This window comes from Phocoena phocoena, chromosome 4 (genome assembly GCF_963924675.1).
Source record: "Phocoena phocoena chromosome 4, mPhoPho1.1, whole genome shotgun sequence".
NCBI lineage: Eukaryota > Metazoa > Chordata > Mammalia > Artiodactyla > Phocoenidae > Phocoena > Phocoena phocoena.
Genome location: NC_089222.1, coordinates 62,938,317 through 62,954,807, shown reverse-complemented (window position 1 = coordinate 62,954,807; position 16,491 = coordinate 62,938,317). Strand labels below are relative to the sequence as shown.

At 49.5% G+C, this 16,491-nt stretch overlaps 2 protein-coding genes across 2 annotated transcripts; one reads left to right on the top strand and one right to left on the bottom strand.

Annotated features, from left to right (window-relative positions):
* Positions 1 to 8,190: 8,190 nt before the first annotated feature.
* CAMK2N2 (calcium/calmodulin dependent protein kinase II inhibitor 2) lies at positions 8,191 to 10,360 on the top strand. Its single transcript, XM_065876974.1, has 2 exons — positions 8,191 to 8,427; positions 9,313 to 10,360. Exons 1-2 carry the CDS (start codon positions 8,259 to 8,261, stop codon positions 9,381 to 9,383), a joined length of 240 nt encoding a protein of 79 aa, XP_065733046.1. The 5' UTR covers positions 8,191 to 8,258; the 3' UTR covers positions 9,384 to 10,360.
* Positions 10,361 to 10,992: 632 nt separating this feature from the next.
* Positions 10,993 to 16,284, bottom strand: EEF1AKMT4 (EEF1A lysine methyltransferase 4). The gene is made up of 3 exons (XM_065876092.1): positions 16,064 to 16,284; positions 11,835 to 12,118; positions 10,993 to 11,305 (listed from the first exon to the last, which is right to left on the bottom strand). The coding sequence occupies exons 1-3, from the start codon at positions 16,257 to 16,259 to the stop codon at positions 11,018 to 11,020; spliced, it is 768 nt and encodes a 255-aa protein (XP_065732164.1). The 5' UTR covers positions 16,260 to 16,284; the 3' UTR covers positions 10,993 to 11,017.
* Positions 16,285 to 16,491: the final 207 nt, after the last annotated feature.

Here is a 16,491-nt window from a genome sequence, read left to right as displayed (position 1 = left end):
TGTGGTCTCTCCTTCCCCAGGAGGCTAGCCCAGGCTTCTTCATATGGTGGTCTCAGGATTCCCAGCAACAAAAAACAAGGCAAGCCCTAGTACATAAACACTTTTCAGGCCTCTGCTTGCATCACATTTGCTAATGTCCCTATTGAGCAAAGCAAGTCAGGTGGTCAAGCCCAGATTCAATGATGGAGAAATAGATTCTACTTTTTTTTTTTAATATTTATTTATTTGGCTTGCAGGGTCTTAGCTGCGGCACGCGGGATCTTCACTGTGGCGTGAGGGATCTAGTTCCCTGACCAGGGATTGAACCCAGGCCCCCTACATTGGGAGTGCAGAGTCTTAACCACTGGACCACCAGGGAAGTCCCAGATTCTACTTCTTTTTTTCTTTTTTTTAAATTTTATTTTACCATCTTTTTTTTTTTTTTTTTTGGTACGCGGGCCTCTCACTTCTGCGGCCTCTCCCACTGCGGAGCACAGGCTCCGGACGCGCAGGCTCAGCAGCCATGGCTCACGGGCCCAGCCGCTCCGTGGCATGTGGGATCTTCCCAGACCGGGGCACGAACCCGTGTCCCCTGCATCAGCAGGCAGACTCTCAACCACTGCGCCACCAGGGAAGCCCTATTTTACCATCTTTATTGGAGTATAATTGCTTTACAATTGTATGTTAGTTTCAGCTTCACAACAAAATGAATCAGTTACACATATACATATGTTCCCATATCTCTTCCCGCTTGCGTCTCCCTCCCTCCCACCCTCCCTATCCCACCCCTCCAGGCGGTCACAAAGCACGGAGCTGATCTCCCGGTGCTATGCGACTGCTTCCCACTAGCTCTCTACCTTACGTTTTGTAGTGTATATGTGTCCATGCCTCTCTCTCACTTTGTCACAGCTTACCCTTCACGCTCCCCATATCCTCAAGTCCATTCTCTAGTAAGTCTGTGTCTTTATTCCTGTTTCACCCTAGGTTCTTCACGACATTTTTTTTTCTTAAATTCCATATATATGTGTTAGCATATGGTATTTGTCTCTCTCTTTCTGACTTACTTCACTCTGTATGACAGACTCTAGGTCTATCCACCTCATTACAAATAGCTCAATTTCGTTTCTTTTTATGGCTGAGTAATATTCCATTGTATATATGTGCCACATCTTCTTTATCCATTCATCCGATGATGGACACTTAGGTTGTTTCCATCTCCAGGCTATTGTAAATAGAGCTGCAATGAACATTTTGGTACATGACTCTTTTTGAATTATGGTTTTCTCAGGGTATATGCCCAGTAGTGGGATTGCTGGTTCATATGGTAGTTCTATTTGTAGTTTTTTAAGGAACCTCCATACTGTTCTCCACAGTGGCTGTATCAATTTACATTCCCACCAACAGTGTAAGAGGGTTCCCTTTTCTCCACACCCTCTCCAGCATTTATTGTTTCTAGATTTTTTGATGATGGCCATTCTGACTGGTGTGAGATGATATCTCATTGTAGTTTTGATTTACATTTCTCTAATAATTAGTGATGTTGAGCAACTTTTCATGTGCTTCTTGGCCATCTGTGTGTCTTCTTTGGAGAAATGTCTATTTAGGTCTTCTGCCCATTTTTAGATTGGGTTGTTTGTTTTTTTAATATTGACCTGAAAGAGCTGTTTATATATTTTGGAGATTAATCCTTTGTCCATTGATTCGTTTGCAAATATTTTCTCCCATTCTGAGGGTTGTCTTTTCATCTTGTTTGTAGTTTCCTTTGCTGTGCAAAAGCTTTTAAGTTTCATTAGGTCCCATTTGTTTATTTTTGTTTTTATTTCCATTTCTCTAGGAGGTGGGTCAAAAAGGACCTTGCTGTGATTTATGTCATAGAGTGTCCTGTCTATGTTTTCCTCTAAGAGTTTTATGGTGTCTGGCCTTACATTTAGGTCTTTAATCCATTTTGAGCTTATTTTTGTGTATGGTGTTAGGGAGTGATCTAATCTCATACTTTTACATGTAGCTGTCCAGTTTTCCCAGCACCACTTATTGAAGAGGCTGTCCTTCCTCCACTGTACATTCCTGCCTCCTTTATCAAAGATAAGGTGACCATATGTGCATGGGTTTATCTCTGGGCTTTCTATCCTGTTCCATTGATCTATATTTCTGTTTTTGTGCCAGTACCATACTGTCTTGATTACTGTAGCTTTGTAGTATAGTCTTAAGTCAGGAAGCTCCATTTTTCGTTCAGATTGCTTTGGCTATTCGGGGTCTTTTGTGTTTCCATACAAATTGTGAAATTTTTTTGTTCTAGTTCTGTGAAAAATGCCAGTGGTAGTCTGATAGGGATTGCATTGAATCTGTAGATTGCTTTGGGTAGTAGAGTCATTTTCACAATATTGATTCTTCCAATCCAAGAACATGGTATATCTCTCCATCTATTTGTATCATCTTTAATTTCTTTCATCAGTGTCTTATAATTTTCTGCATACAGGTCTTTTGTCTCCTTGGGTAGGTTTATTCCTAGATATTTTATTCTTTTTGTTGCAATGGTAAATGGGAGTGTTTTCTTGATTTCACTTTCAGATTTTTCATCCTTAGTGTATAGGAATGCCAGAGATTTCTGTGCATTAATTTTGTACCCTGTTACTTTACCATAATTTTGTATCCTGCTACTTTACCAAATTCGTTTATTAGCTCTAGTAGTTTTCTGGTAGCATCTTTAGGATTCTCTATGCATAGTATCATGTCATCTGCAAATAGTGACAGCTTTACTTCTTCTTTTCCAATTTGGATTCCTTTTATTTCCTTTTCTTCTCTGATTGCTGTGGCTAAAACTTCCAAAACTATGTTGAATAAGAGTGGTGAGAGTGGGCAACTTTGTCTTGTTCCTGATCTTAGTGGAAATGCTTTTAGTTTTTCACTATTAAGGATGATGTTGGCTGTGGGTTTGTCATATATGGCCTTTATTATGTTGAGGAAAGTTCCCTCTATGCCTACTTTCTGCAAGGTTTTTATCATAAATGGGTGTTGAATTTTGTCAAAAGCTTTCTCTGCATCTATTGAGATGATCATATGGTTTTTCTCCTTCAATTTGTTAATATGGTGTATCACGTTGATTGATTTGCATATATTGAAGAATCCTTGCATTCCTGGAATAAACCCCACTTGATCATGGTGTATGATCCGTTTAATGTGCTGTTGGATTCTGTTTGCTAGTATTTTGTCGAGGATTTTTGCATCTATGTTCATCAGTGATATTGGCCTGTAGTTTTCTTTCTTTGTGACATCCTTGTCTGGTTTTGGTATCAAGGTGATGGTGTCCTCGTAGAAGGAATTTGGGAGTGTTCCTCCCTCTGCTATATTTTGGAAGAGTTTGAGAAGGATAGGTGTTAGCTCTTCTCTAAACGTTTGATAGAATTCACCTGTGAAGCCATCTGGTCCTGGGCTTTTGTTTGTTGGAAGATTTTTAATCACAGTTTCAATTTCAGTGCTTGTGATTGGTCTGTCCAGGTTCTACTTCTTGATTGGAAGAGCTATTAAATATTTGGGCCATTTTTCTCCTACAACAAATGTTCATCTCAGCACTGTCTATAATAACAAAAAAAAAATGGGAGGGGATTCAATGTCTGAGAGTAGAGGACTTGTTAAATAAATCAAACATCCATACAATGGGATACAATGCAACATTTACAAATGATAGAAAAGAAGAGTTAATACTATCGGGAAATGTTCTCCATATAGAGTTAAGTGGAGGAGAAAAAGAATTACAAAATCTCATTTTATTGAAGCAAAAACGTAAAAAAGCATAGGTTAAAAAAAGAGATTGGAAGGACATGCAACAAAATGTGAATCTGAATGTATCTAATGATGAGGTTACTTTTAACTTCTTCTTTATGCTTTTCTGTATAATAGCTAACAATTCTATTGTCTAGCACTTACCTAAGCACTTTATGTATGTTAACTTATTTAATCCTCACAATGACCCAATGAAATAGAGTCTACCAATATCACTGTCCAGATGAGGAACCTACAACACAGGGAAGCTTAATGACATACCTAAAAGTCACACATCAGCAAGAAGGCAGATCCTTGATTTGAATCTAAACTCCATGCTGTTAACTACTAATCTCCTTTCTAAGTCAACTGATTTGTCTAGGGTCAGAGTGTGATGTTTGATAAATGGACTATATTATCGGTTTTAAACCTTTCTTTAAAAAAATCACTAAAACCTTTTTATTGCAAATGTAATATACTCCAGAGGTAAACAGAATAAAAGATGAACTTCATTCTGCCAGGATCCCAGTACCATCCTCAGAGATAAACATTATTAGCAGTTGGGTATGTATCCTTCCTGCTCTTTCTCTTATATTCATTTACATACCTAAATACACTGTTGTGTGTGTGTGTGTGTAAGTCTGCAAATGTATATATACACACATATGAAATCATACTCTACACTTGTTATTTGGTGATATTTTGGCAGGCCTTGGAGATCTTACTATGTCAATCCACACAGATGCGCTTCATTCTTTTTTGTGATTTATCAGCTTCTGCTAAATAGAAGAGTCCCAGAAATAACCTCATGGTGTAGGCTTCCCTTGAGTGGACAGGGTGGGAGCAAAGCGTCCAGGGCGAGCTTAAGAAAGGAGAAACATGATCATGAGAGATGTGAAAAGATGACCCCCAAATACTTGTAACTGATTGTATTTGTTTCCTAGGACTGCTGTAACAAAGTACCATGAACTGGATGGCTTAAAACAGAAACTTATAATGAATTCCCTGGCAGTCCAGTGGTTAGGGTGATGGACTTCCACTGCAGGGGCCATGGGTTTGATCCCTGGTTGGGGAACTAATGTCATGTGGTGCAGCCAAAAACAAACAAACAAACAAACAAACAAACCCAGAAACTTATTCTCTTACAGTTCCAGAAGTGAGAAGTCCAAAATCTAGGCAGGGCCATGCTCTCTCAGAAGGCCCTAGGGAAGAATCCTTCCTTGCCTCTTCCATCTTCTTGGGGCCCTCCAGCAACACTATGTGTTCCTTGGCTCGCAGCCACATCACTCCTATCTCTGCTTCTTCACGAGGCCTTCTCATGTGTGTATATGTCTTGTTCACTTGTCCTCTTCTTACAAAGACACCAGTGATTGAATATAGGGCTAATCCAGTATGACCTTAGCTTAATTTGGCTAATTAACATCTGCAAAGACCCTATTTCCAAATAAGATCTATTCTGAGGTTCCAGGTAGACATGAATTTTAGGGGGGGATCCTGTTCAACCCACTACACAGGCCTACAGTTCCCACTTGAATAAAAGTGTCATTAATACTCAATTGTCAAAAGGCATATTATTCTTCTGAGAATGTATGGATTAATCTCACTAGGTTTTGAGGGGCTTTCAAAAGAAATTCAATGCATTTTCACAAAAATCCAAGCAAACTTTACTTCATTTTAGCTGTGAAAATGAATTTTCATCTCATGGTCAGGGATGCAGAACATCAGAATTTAAGTAAAGGAGCATAATTTAAAGAACTCCCTCCAGGTCTTCCCTGGTGGTGCAGTGGTTAAGAATCTGCCTGCCAATGCAGGGGACACGGGTTCGAGCCCTGCTCCGGGAAGATCCCACATGCTGTGGAGCAACTAAGCCCGTGTTCCACAACTACTGAGCCTGTGCTCTAGAGCCCACGAGCCACAACTACTGAAGCCCGCGCTCTAGAGCCTGTGCTCCACAACGAGAAGCCCGCTCACCGCAATGAAGAGTAGCCCCTGATTGCCGCAACTAGAGAAAGCCTGCACACAGCAATGAAGACCAAAAGCAGCCAAAAATAATAAATAAATAAAAATAAGTAACTTTATATATAAAAAAAACTCCCTCCAAATTTTCACAACATAGTTGAAACATATATTACTATATCTTTACAATTATGCACGTATGTCTTTTGCTTTAATCACAATCCAGCATGTACCTTACAGGACTAAGATTATTTAAGAAGGATCTCCAAGTTAAATTGTTGTTCGTCCAGTCTCCCTCATTCTGAGGGGAGAGACGAGAAATGTTTCAGTTCCTCACCCAGTGCTCTCATCCTATTCTTGGCAAGAACCTGGATGGCCCCTTTAGCATTTTTGGTAGGGGCAGCTCATTACCTCCTGAGACAAACCACTTCACCTCATGACAAGTTCATCTACAAAACTGTCATTATGTAGGTTCTATCATCTCTAGGCTTCACACTAGAACATGCAGGCTCAGAGAGGTATGCATATTACGCAAATGCATGAGAAAAAGATGGGAAGGATATATATGAAAGGTTCTGTGTGATTTTCCAAATTTCCCTAAAAGGTTACAGGTACAAATGAACTAATTTTTAAAAACTAATTGTGGGGCCATCAGTTCAAGGCCACACAGAAAGTGGCAGAGGCTGGATTGGAACCCATTGCTGGACAACCCCCTGCGGGGGTGGAATTTTCTGGACTCTCTCCTAGTGACCCTGAGCTCCAGCTTCTCCTGTCCTTCCAGGTCTGGAGGCTCCTCTCACTCCAGATGGGCCTCCACCTCCAGCTTCAGCCCTCATCCCAGAGACTAGGACACAGCAGAGCAGGGTTTGATAGGGTTAGGATTATGGTTTTGAGTGAGGCCGGTACAGAGGCAACTCTGGCACTTCCCAACCTCGTCCTGAGGGCAGCCACCATGGCATTCGCCTTTGTGTCCCCAGGACTAACACGTGGTGAGGAGTTGCTGGAGGAAGGAGACCCAGCGCCAGGAGCTAAGTGATTTAGAGGGCGGGAGGAAAAGCGCTTCAGGGACAGTGGAGAACTCTCCGCCTCGAGTATGGACTGAACGTCCGGATGATAATTACCCTTATTAGCGCTGTCGTCACTGTCACCGAATGTGAGACGCCCCCCTCCCCCAAGGCCAGAGATTGCGCCAGAGCCCCAGCGCGCTAGCGAGCAGGTGACGAAGCCGCTGACGGCCAGAGGGGGAGGGGGGGAGAGAAGAGAGTGCGTTACAGTCCTTGAGGCGAGAGCTGTTACGCGATGCACCGCACCCAGGGCGGAGGCGTCCTCTATCCCTGCCCCTCTACCTCCGGACACAAACTCGCGCGCGCGACGCATCCTCAGGCGCTCCGGGCTTCCCCGCGTCACCTGCAGCCAGGGCGCCCCCCGCGACGCCTTCATTCATTCCTCCTACACTGCAAGCGCAGCGCGGGCCTCGGGGTCTGGGAGAACCGCAGGGCGCGGCGGGCGCTTTGAGCCCGAGTTTCGGCGGCTGCAACAGCGCTGGGGGTGGAGGGCTGCCCTGGTGAGCGCGCGTCGGCCCAGTTACCGAGAATCCTCCAAGAAGAGACCGAGACCCCCAGCCCTGTTGCTGGCGCCGAAACTCGTGCTCAAAGCGCCCGTCGCGCCCTAAGGTTCTCCCAGACCCTGAGGCCCCCATGTGTCACTACGGCACACAGAGGCCAAGAATGGAGACAGATACAGAAGAGCAGAGACACTTAAGAGATAGACGTAGACAGAGACCATGACACAAAGAGATATGGGGCACTGAGACAGAGACACAGACACATGGAGATAGACTGACATATAAATAGGCACAGACAGAAACAGAGGACAGTCAGAGAAACACAGGCTCCAGATGAACAGTTTAAGACCCGAAGAGCAACCCTGTACAAGACGGCGCCAGCCCCGAAGAGCAACCCTATACAAGAGCGCGCCAACGGCGGGGGCACCACCTATTGGCCTGAGCTATTCCCGCGTCCTGCGGGTTCCAGCACCTCTCCGCCGTATCCGACCCCCCCCTCCTCGCAGCGCTTCCGGTGTCCGCCTCCTGCACCCGTTGGCCGGTACCATTCGCCCAGCAGCCAGTCCCGCCAATGGCAGGACCCTCCCATTTTCGCTCCTTTGCTTCCGCAGAGAGCTGGGCCCGTTCCTGTCCGCACACCACCCCACCCCCGCGGCCGGCCTCCCTCCCTGCCCTGGCCGGTGTCCTCCCCACCTCCACTGCGCCCCGCCCGCCGCGCTCTGCGGCAGTCGGGCGCTCATCGTCATTCCGCTCCCGCCGCCGCCGCCACCCCCGCCTCCCCGCGCACCGCCTCCGCCCGGTCCCCGCCGCCGCCGCCGCCGCCGCCTGCCCAGCGGCCCGGGAGGCGGAGGCGCGGGGGAGGAGGCCCCGCTTGGCTCCGCAGCCCCGGATGCTGCATGACTTCATCTTTCCGCCGGCTCCCCTGCTGAGCTAGGGCCGGTCCGGCAGCTAGCCCGCCGCCCGCGCCCCGCCGCAGTCCCGCGCCCACCCCGCACCCGCCATGTCCGAGATCCTGCCCTACAGTGAGGACAAGATGGGCCGCTTCGGCGCCGACCCCGAGGGCTCTGACCTCTCCTTCAGCTGCCGCCTGCAGGACACCAACTCCTTCTTCGCGGGCAACCAAGCCAAGCGACCCCCCAAGCTGGGCCAGATCGGCCGAGCCAAGAGAGGTACGCGGCCGGGGCCCGGAGTCGTCGCTTGACCCAGAAACCCTCCGCCGGGCGCCCCCCGGCTGCAGTTCCCCGCCAAGCGCCAGCAGCTCTTGCCGCAGACCAACGCAGCCAGCCGCTCGCCGGCCGGGGTTGGAGGGGGGGTCCCTGCTGCAGTGTTGTGTCCCCCTCTTCCCCTCTCCTGGGAAAGCAGTGCCCGGGATTCGATGCTCGCCACCTCTGGAAGTAGAGCCTTGGCACCCGGGCGAAGGGGAGGGGCCGGCCGGGGCATTTGGGGCTGCCTGAAGTGGGAACATGGGGCGACGGGCCGCTTCTTCGGGAGCAAACGCTGAGTCGGTGTATGCTACGGAAGAACCTTCGGGTGGGGAGGGATGTCTGACTGGAGAATGGGCAGGGGGCCGGAGGTTCGCTTGTCCTGGTTGTTTGCATGGGGAAGGGGCTCTGTTAGTGCCAGGATCGGAAGAGGGGTTCTAGCCGCAAGAAGGTTAGGTTGGGTAGAGGGCTGGAATAGATGGAGATTCGGTGTGAGGAGGGAATTCTGTTGAAGTGAGGGTGGAAGAGGGGGATCCCATGAGCAAAAGCTTTCCGATCAGCTCGGATGGAGGAGAGCTCAGGCGGCGGGAGGGTTTGGACTGGAAGGTTGAACGGCTGGAGTCTTTGGAAGAGGGGCGTTCCTCCACAAGGAGAGGAGTGGGTCTGTGGGAGCTGGGGTCAGCAGTGGGTTGAGTCGGCAGGAGAGTTCGGACGGGGAGGTCACTGTAGCACGGAGGTCCGAGGGGCGTCTCTGGGCCACGGGCAGTAGCTGAGCGGGACGCGGGGACCAGGGCCCCATTCTCGCCGCCGCCCCCCGAGACCGCGCGGCTGACGCGCTTTCTCCCTGCGCAGTGGTGATCGAGGATGACCGGATAGACGACGTGCTGAAAGGGATGGGGGAGAAGCCGCCGTCCGGAGTGTAGACGCGCCGGCTCAGGCGGCGGGCTCCGGGCCCAGCCCCGCGGCGGCCAGGACCGCGGGCCGGCGATGCGGCTGCCGGCCCCCCCCGCCGCCCCGGCCCAGGCGCTCGCGGGCGGGGGCTGCAGGGCCGCGCCGCTTTCGGGTCATAGTCGCTGCCGCCGCCGCCGCCAGGCACTCCGGAGCTGTCCGCTTCAGCACCACGGCGGCGGCGGTAGCGGCGGCGCGGACCGGCCCGGAGCCCGCCGCCGCGCTCATGCACTTTAGAACCTCGGGCCGCAGCCCCACCCCGCACACCGGAACGGACAGAGACCCGCGGCCCTCAGCCCCGGCCCGTCCCCTCCCGCACGGCTCCCCTGCCCCGCCCCTCTCAGGCAGGTCTGGTCCGCAGACCCGCTGCCTGCCGGTGTCGGACCTCGCACGCGGCCAGGGATGTTTGGCTGCACATTTGCATGAGCTTCCCACCCACCTGAGCCCAGCCCTCCAGGCCGCTCCTCACCCTCCACCCCTGTCTGGCGTGACCCCAGCCTCAGCCTCTTTCTAAGGGACTTCCTCAGCACATTTGTATTTTTATATCCGACTCTTTGTTTACTGATTCCCCTCGTGGTTCATGCCCTCCCCGCCCACGGTCTCGGCCACGCTCTTCTGCGCCTGGCAGATAGGATGGGTGTTGAGGCTGGGATGGGACAAGCCCCTAACATGGTAACCAATCATATGACCAGTCTGCCCATGGCTGACCCCAGGCGGCTCTCTGGTAGACCCCTCCCCTCAAGGTATCACCTTCCAAGGGCGCAGGTCTGATTTTACCTTGGACCCCTGCGTCCTGCCCCTGGGAATCCAAATGGGGGCTGCATTGCATCTTTGGATGACACCTGTAGCCCTAGCCCTGGAGATATTCTCAACCCCAGGGATGTCCTTTGTAAATGTTCCTCCATCCTCACTGTACCAGGAGTGTGTGAATAAACACAGACCCCCCTGTGTGTGCGTGTGTGTGTAGCTGCTGCTTTGGTTTGCTATAGGAGCCAGCCCAAAATGGCTCCAATTCTTTTTGGGGAGGGGAGCAAATACTTGGGAATCTCAGGTGCATGTAACTGACAGAGAAGTGTTGCCAAGTAAACACAGGCAGGTCAGCCTGGCCTGGGAACATCATTACAGCGTGGCCTCCTTGGGTAAATAATACAGCCTGAGCAGGATAGGTCACCGGAGTTGGGGCTGGAGCTGGGGTCAGAAGCAATCTAGATTCAAAGTCTGCAGCCCCCTATGAATAAATCCAGGTTGAATGGGGGTCAGTAACAGGCCCCAGGGATACAAGTCTCCAAGTCTGGCTGGCATGCACAGGGGTTGTGCTGAGATTTGCCCCTGGGGATGAATCACTGATGGTTCAGTATGGTGGGGGAGGAAGTTGGGGAATCCAGGAGAGATCTGAGGAGCCTAAGAAGGAAGTCAGAAACCTGAGATTTGGGATCTAGTTTGACCTAGCCTGTATTTTTCTCATGTGGGGTTGCTCCCATCAGCTCTGTCTTAGTTAGGCATGAGGCCCCTGGGATGTGGGCACTTTGGACCTGACCTTAAGCCCTGAGTCAGGAATTCCGAATACTTGAGCCTGGGGCAGAAAGGCAGGAGAACCATGCTTCTGGCCTCACAGCTGAATGGCACTGAGGAAGTCCTCATGATCTGAGTCCTGGAGGAAGCAGGGTGGGGTGGGAGGTCTAGGAGGTGAGAGGATCTGGGCCCCAAGGGCCAGCTGGGCCACACTGAGCTCTTTGCCCTTCTGCATGAGGTAGAAATGGAAGTGGAAACCATTGCCATAGGTTGCATGCCTCAAGGACCAGCCGTAACGAGCTTGGGCATAGTGTCTTGTCCGAAAGTGGGGGGCAGCAGGGGTCATTGAGATGAACTGGCCCCCAGGGACCAGTACTCGGCTCACCTGAAAGGCAGATAGAGAAGCCATTGGTGAGAAGCCCATCTCCAGGTTCTCAAAGGTCAGTATGCCCCAGATGCCCTCCCAGCGAAATCTCAGGTACTACCCTCCATCCGGTAGCTCAGGGCTCAGGGCTTTCCATGGCAAAAGAGTGAGGCTTCCTCTCTGCCCCTGGTTGTTCCACGGAGGTAGGGCTATATTTTAAACAGGTAGGAGCATAGGAGTGATGTCAGGTGCAGGGGGCACTGGCTTCCTGTCAGCTGCTTACCTTCCCTACTTGGAACCTGGCCGCTACCTCATCTCTATGGCAACACAGTATTCAATCCTCAGCCTCTGTGAGCCTGGCCACTCCAGCCCCCTTCAATCTCGATCCAGCTTAACACCCGCTTCCTTCAGGTAACTATAGTCCCGAAGGGACCCACTACTTGTTCCAAACCATGCCTCCTTCTGGCTTCTGAGTTCTTCTAGTCTCCTAGAAACTTAACCCCTCATCCCCACCTCTTGATCAGCCATCTTTCCCTTGGTGCTCCCTCACCTCACTCAGCACCTGGTCCACAGTGTGGATACCTTCAGAGGACACGTTCCAGGGATCCTGTTCTCCAGTCAACAGGGCATCCAGCGTGCCCTTCTCGAGCACCACGTCAAAGGAGCCACTGGGGAAGCCCAGTGCCCGCACGTCCATGGTCTCCCAGCGCAGCTCGGGCACGTGGGCATATCGAGCCCGCATGGCAGCCACCACTACTGATGAGTAGTCCACACTGGTCACATCAGGGAAGCCCCCAAGGAATAGTTCGTAGCTCAGGGCACTGTTTCCACAGCCTGGGGTGAGAAGGGGTGGATGACAAAAGGTCTAGGTTAGCTTTGGTTCTCACCTCCCCAGTTATCCATCCACTCTTGGCCTGTTTTCTCTCAGCTCAAACCCTCCCGTACTGAGGGAGAAGCAGCATGGTACAAGAGCATGAGCCTTAGAGTCATACAGATCTGGGCACGTATCCTGGCTCTATCATTCCTGGCTGTGTGGACTAAAGCAAGTCGTTTACATACTAGGAACTTGGATTTCCTAGTCACAAAAATGAAGATAACAATACCTAGCCTACATGTAGGATGTGATGTTCTAAATTTAAAAACTAAACAGCTGAAGAGTAGGAGCTTGAACTTAGGAGTTCAAAGATTTGGGTTCTGATATCTCTAGTCATACAGTCATGGCAAGTCATTCAACTCAGCTTCAGTTTCCTCAGACTCAGAATGGGGATAATATTGGCATCATAATATTATTAATAGGATAATGCTAGTATTATCCTAATTCCTGACCTCTCAGAGATCCTCTGATGATATCAGCCCTGGGAAGACTTCATGTTAGGGGTTTTTATCTTACTTTGCTTTCCAAGGCAGAATTAACAAGTGAAGGGGAAACTAAGTGGGGACACACAGTGGAGACGATTCCTTGTAATTTCTTCATGTATGACTGAGCGCCACATATTGGGTTCTGCTGATGAATAAAGAGCTTCTGCCCTCAAGGAGCTGATGCTCTGGTGAGAGGAACAGATGTGTCGTCAGAAAACTGCCACATAATGCAATGAGAGTTTCAGTAGGGACAGGCTGCAGGAGCACATAGGAGAGTCCCTGTCCCCACCTTAGATGGGTGGGCCAACAGAATCGGGGGAACTGACAACCAGTCAGAGTCTTGAAGAATCATAACACTCTGGTGGGAAGTGCCCAGAAAGCAGTCCCAAAGTGGTGGAGGGTGGACGTTAGAGGAGTGGATGTGGACCTACTGCCCAGTGGGCATGGCTTCCTTCAAAGATCTGTTGGCCTCTTCCAGGCCCTCTTGTGGTCAGTATCAGCCCAAGAACAGGTCTGGATGACAGTTCTTGGTGGCCTCACATGGGGATCCCCAGCTCTTGGGATTAGATTGCCTTTAATCCCCATTTGCCTCCCTAAGAGGATCACAGAATCAGCTGTTGGGATAGCCCTAATCCAGCAGGCAGAGCTTGGTACCTGGACAGGTGCCAGAGACTGCTGGCTGGTCCCCGGCTGCCCCTGCTTGTGTTCCTCCTCAGGCTCTGGGGCTCAGGAAGAGTACAAGCTTACCTGGGAAAACCCAATGTGTGCGTCCCAACACTGGAACCACAACAGGCTCTGGGACGGGAGGTGAGGGTGGCTGAATAGGAGACTCTAACCCAGTTCAGCCTGAAATCCCACTGGGTTCTCTAACCACAATGCCTTCATCACCCAACACCTGACCTCATATGCCTGCAGGGTTCCGCCTAACTGTGGACAAACCCAAATGTCCTTCCTTCGTTTCCTTTGGTACAGGAATGGTATCTCCCAAAACAACTTTATTAAAGATGAATGGAAAATAAAACTTGACCACAGGGCCAGTTATGCCTACAAAGCAGTGATTTGGGGCTGACAACTAAGATGAGGCTTGGAACCGCCACCACTTCCCTAGGTGGGGCCTTAGGGAAGCAGAGCTCTGGAGAACTGAGCCAGATCCAAGAACCCATCATATGGGAGCCCAGAGCTATGTGGATGCTATCCCAACACCAAGAGACTGAAGTGTAAACCAGAATATCAATTCGCTTATTTATAATAGGAAAAAATAGCCATCATGGGGTCTGGACAGTCAATCCTCTGGTCAGTCCCTTATGTCTCTATAGGAAATGCAAATTGAAGCCAAATTATAATCAGAAGATTCTACAGAGCATGGAGTCAAGCAAGAAGAGATAATCAGAGAAGTATAATGACAGCAAAACTGGGACGGCCACATGAACTCATCTGTAATGAGGAATCTAGCCATAGGGACCAGACACACAAGTCTTCAGGCAAGGTACTCTTTCTCCGAGCAATCCTGGAGAAAGTGCCTCTCTGACTCCCATTTTCAATAATAATAATGATAGCTAACAGTTTTTGAACACTAGGTCCCATGCTAAGTACTTTATAAGGATTATCTCAGTTTATTTTCCCAGTAGCTCCATACTGAAGATTCTATTATAAAAACCATCGCCATTTTCTAGTTGTGACACCAACTGTATAGCCTGAAAGACCTAAAATATTTACTATTTGGCCATTTTTCAGAAAAAGTTTACTGAACCCTCACCTAAAGTAGTTCTCATTATATTTATCACTAACCTCTAGGGGTTGCCATGAGGATTAAATAAGTTAGAAAGGGCTCACCACATTCCCTAGCACCTACCAGGTATTCAATTTGTTTGTTTAGGTGGAATGTAACATAGGGTAGCCCCCAAGCTGTGGGTCCTGTTCTTAGATCTTGTCTGGAAAGTTTTTCTTTTTGATTTTTAGACTTTTCCCTCCTCTATCCAGAAAAGGATATCTCCCAATCGGGCAGAACTTAAGGCAGTGTTACTATGCCAATTACCAGCATGAGAATCAGTCTGTGGGCTTGTTGAAAATACAGACCCCGGGACCCGCCTTAGACCATCCCTGGAATTATATACTCAGAGTGGGGTCCAGTTTTCCAGGTTATTACAGTAAAGCTTGAAAAACATAGATCTATGGTAAATCTATAAATAAATGCAATGGTTTAAAGCCACAAAACTCAAGAGAGGTTTTACCTCTGGGGGGAAGAGGTTTGGGGGAGCACACAGAAAACCTTGGATATACAAGGCTTTTTATTTTGTCAGGCTTTTTTCTAGTTATCTTTCATACTCACTCAATCATCTTAAAAACCTGATAAATAAGTATGTACTCCTACTTTTTTTTTTTAAGGCTGAGAAAATGGAGGCACAGAAATTTAAGTATTTTGCCCATGATTCCACAGCTAAGATGACATGTGCTGAGATCCCTACATAATTAGCTGCCTCCAGGGTTCAAGTTCTTAAGCACTTTCTAGTCCTAGAAATGCTGTATTTCTCAAACCGAGTAGGGTATACACACACATTCGAGTTATTATTTATACCTTACATATATACTGTATTATAAATGTCTCATATATGTGAAATATTTCACTTAATACATGGTTTTAAAAATAGCAAAATAAAAACTATAATTGGAAGGAAATCCGTTGTTTAATCAAACTTCACTGGAGCCCCCAAGGCTGGCAGTGGAAGAGAACCCCAAGGGGGGCAGGTGGACCTCTCAGAGCCCCACCTGAAACCCCAGTACTTATTCCTTTTGGGGAGTCACACCAATCTCGGCTGCAATCTCCCCTCAGAGGGAGCTGTCCTCATCCTCACTGCACACGGTGGGATGGGGGTGGGGTGGGGGGGTGGGGACGACGACGACACAGGACCAAGTTTCAGTTAGAGCTTGGAGAGTCAAGAGATAACTCTCTAGGCGACAGTGGCTCATGGTGCCCAGTGGCGCACACAGAAAAGCGCTAGGCATTGCGCTCGAGGTGCCTGCACGTGCCTTATCCGACTTGATTTCGCAGTCCCATTTCTAGAAGTGAATCCGGGGCTCAGAACAGGCTCATGATTTGTCCTAAGTCCTACAGTCAACTAGCGCTGGGACTTGAACTAGTTACTGTGAACTCTCCAGTGCTCGAGGCTGCCTCCCTAGGGTCCGGAAAGGGGTCATGGGTCACCTACCACACTCAGACTCAGAGAGACTGTCTTTCTCCTGGGGGTCCCCGGACTAAGAATCTCTTGGCTCCTGTTTGCCCTGGCTAAATACTGCCGAGATTCTAAAGGTACTGGATCCTGACTTCTGACTGGGGAGTCCTCTGAGAGGGGCAGGCAGGAGCGAGGGGCGGGGCTAGTCCAACCAGCTCCACCTGGGCTGGGCAGCCCCGGGACTACCCACCTAGCACGAGGATACGGTCCTCCGGCCTCAGCTCCGGCTCTAGGAGGTCACGGAAGGAAGAGAAGTCTCCGAACCACTCGTAGGGAGCAGAGTCGGCAGCGTCCCGGTAGCGCTGGTCCCAGTACTGGACCTCGCGGTACCCACAGTTCTTCTCTGGTAACTCCGGCAGCGGCGCCCAGGCCCCAGGACAGCCCATGATTGCGGCTGCCGGGCCTTGAAGGCAACTGGCCCCCACGTCTGGGCGGGGCTTGGCCCCTTATGTAGCCAATTGGAATGGCTGCATATAGGAGGCGGGGCCCTTGTGTCTCCGCCCAGCACCAGCAGTTGCTCAACATAAACACGTGGAACTTCCGTCCTCTGCTAAGCGCTCTTGGAAGAATCCTCCGGGTAGGAAAATAATATCGTCCAGACCCTGAATCCTCTGGATG

Bases quoted from the DNA above. Each gene is read 5' to 3' on its own strand.
- CAMK2N2 (XM_065876974.1), top strand. From the start codon at position 8,259: ATGTCCGAGATCCTGCCCTACAGTGAGGACAAGATGGGCCGCTTCGGC. The intron at 8,428-9,312 runs GTACGCGGCCGG...CTCCCTGCGCAG, and splicing joins GATCGGCCGAGCCAAGAGAG to TGGTGATCGAGGATGACCGG.
- EEF1AKMT4 (XM_065876092.1), bottom strand. From the start codon at position 16,259: ATGGGCTGTCCTGGGGCCTGGGCGCCGCTGCCGGAGTTACCAGAGAAG. The intron at 12,119-16,063 runs GTGGGTAGTCCC...TTCTCACCCCAG, and splicing joins GGACCGTATCCTCGTGCTAG to GCTGTGGAAACAGTGCCCTG. The intron at 11,306-11,834 runs GTGAGGGAGCAC...TCTGCCTTTCAG, and splicing joins TGGACCAGGTGCTGAGTGAG to GTGAGCCGAGTACTGGTCCC.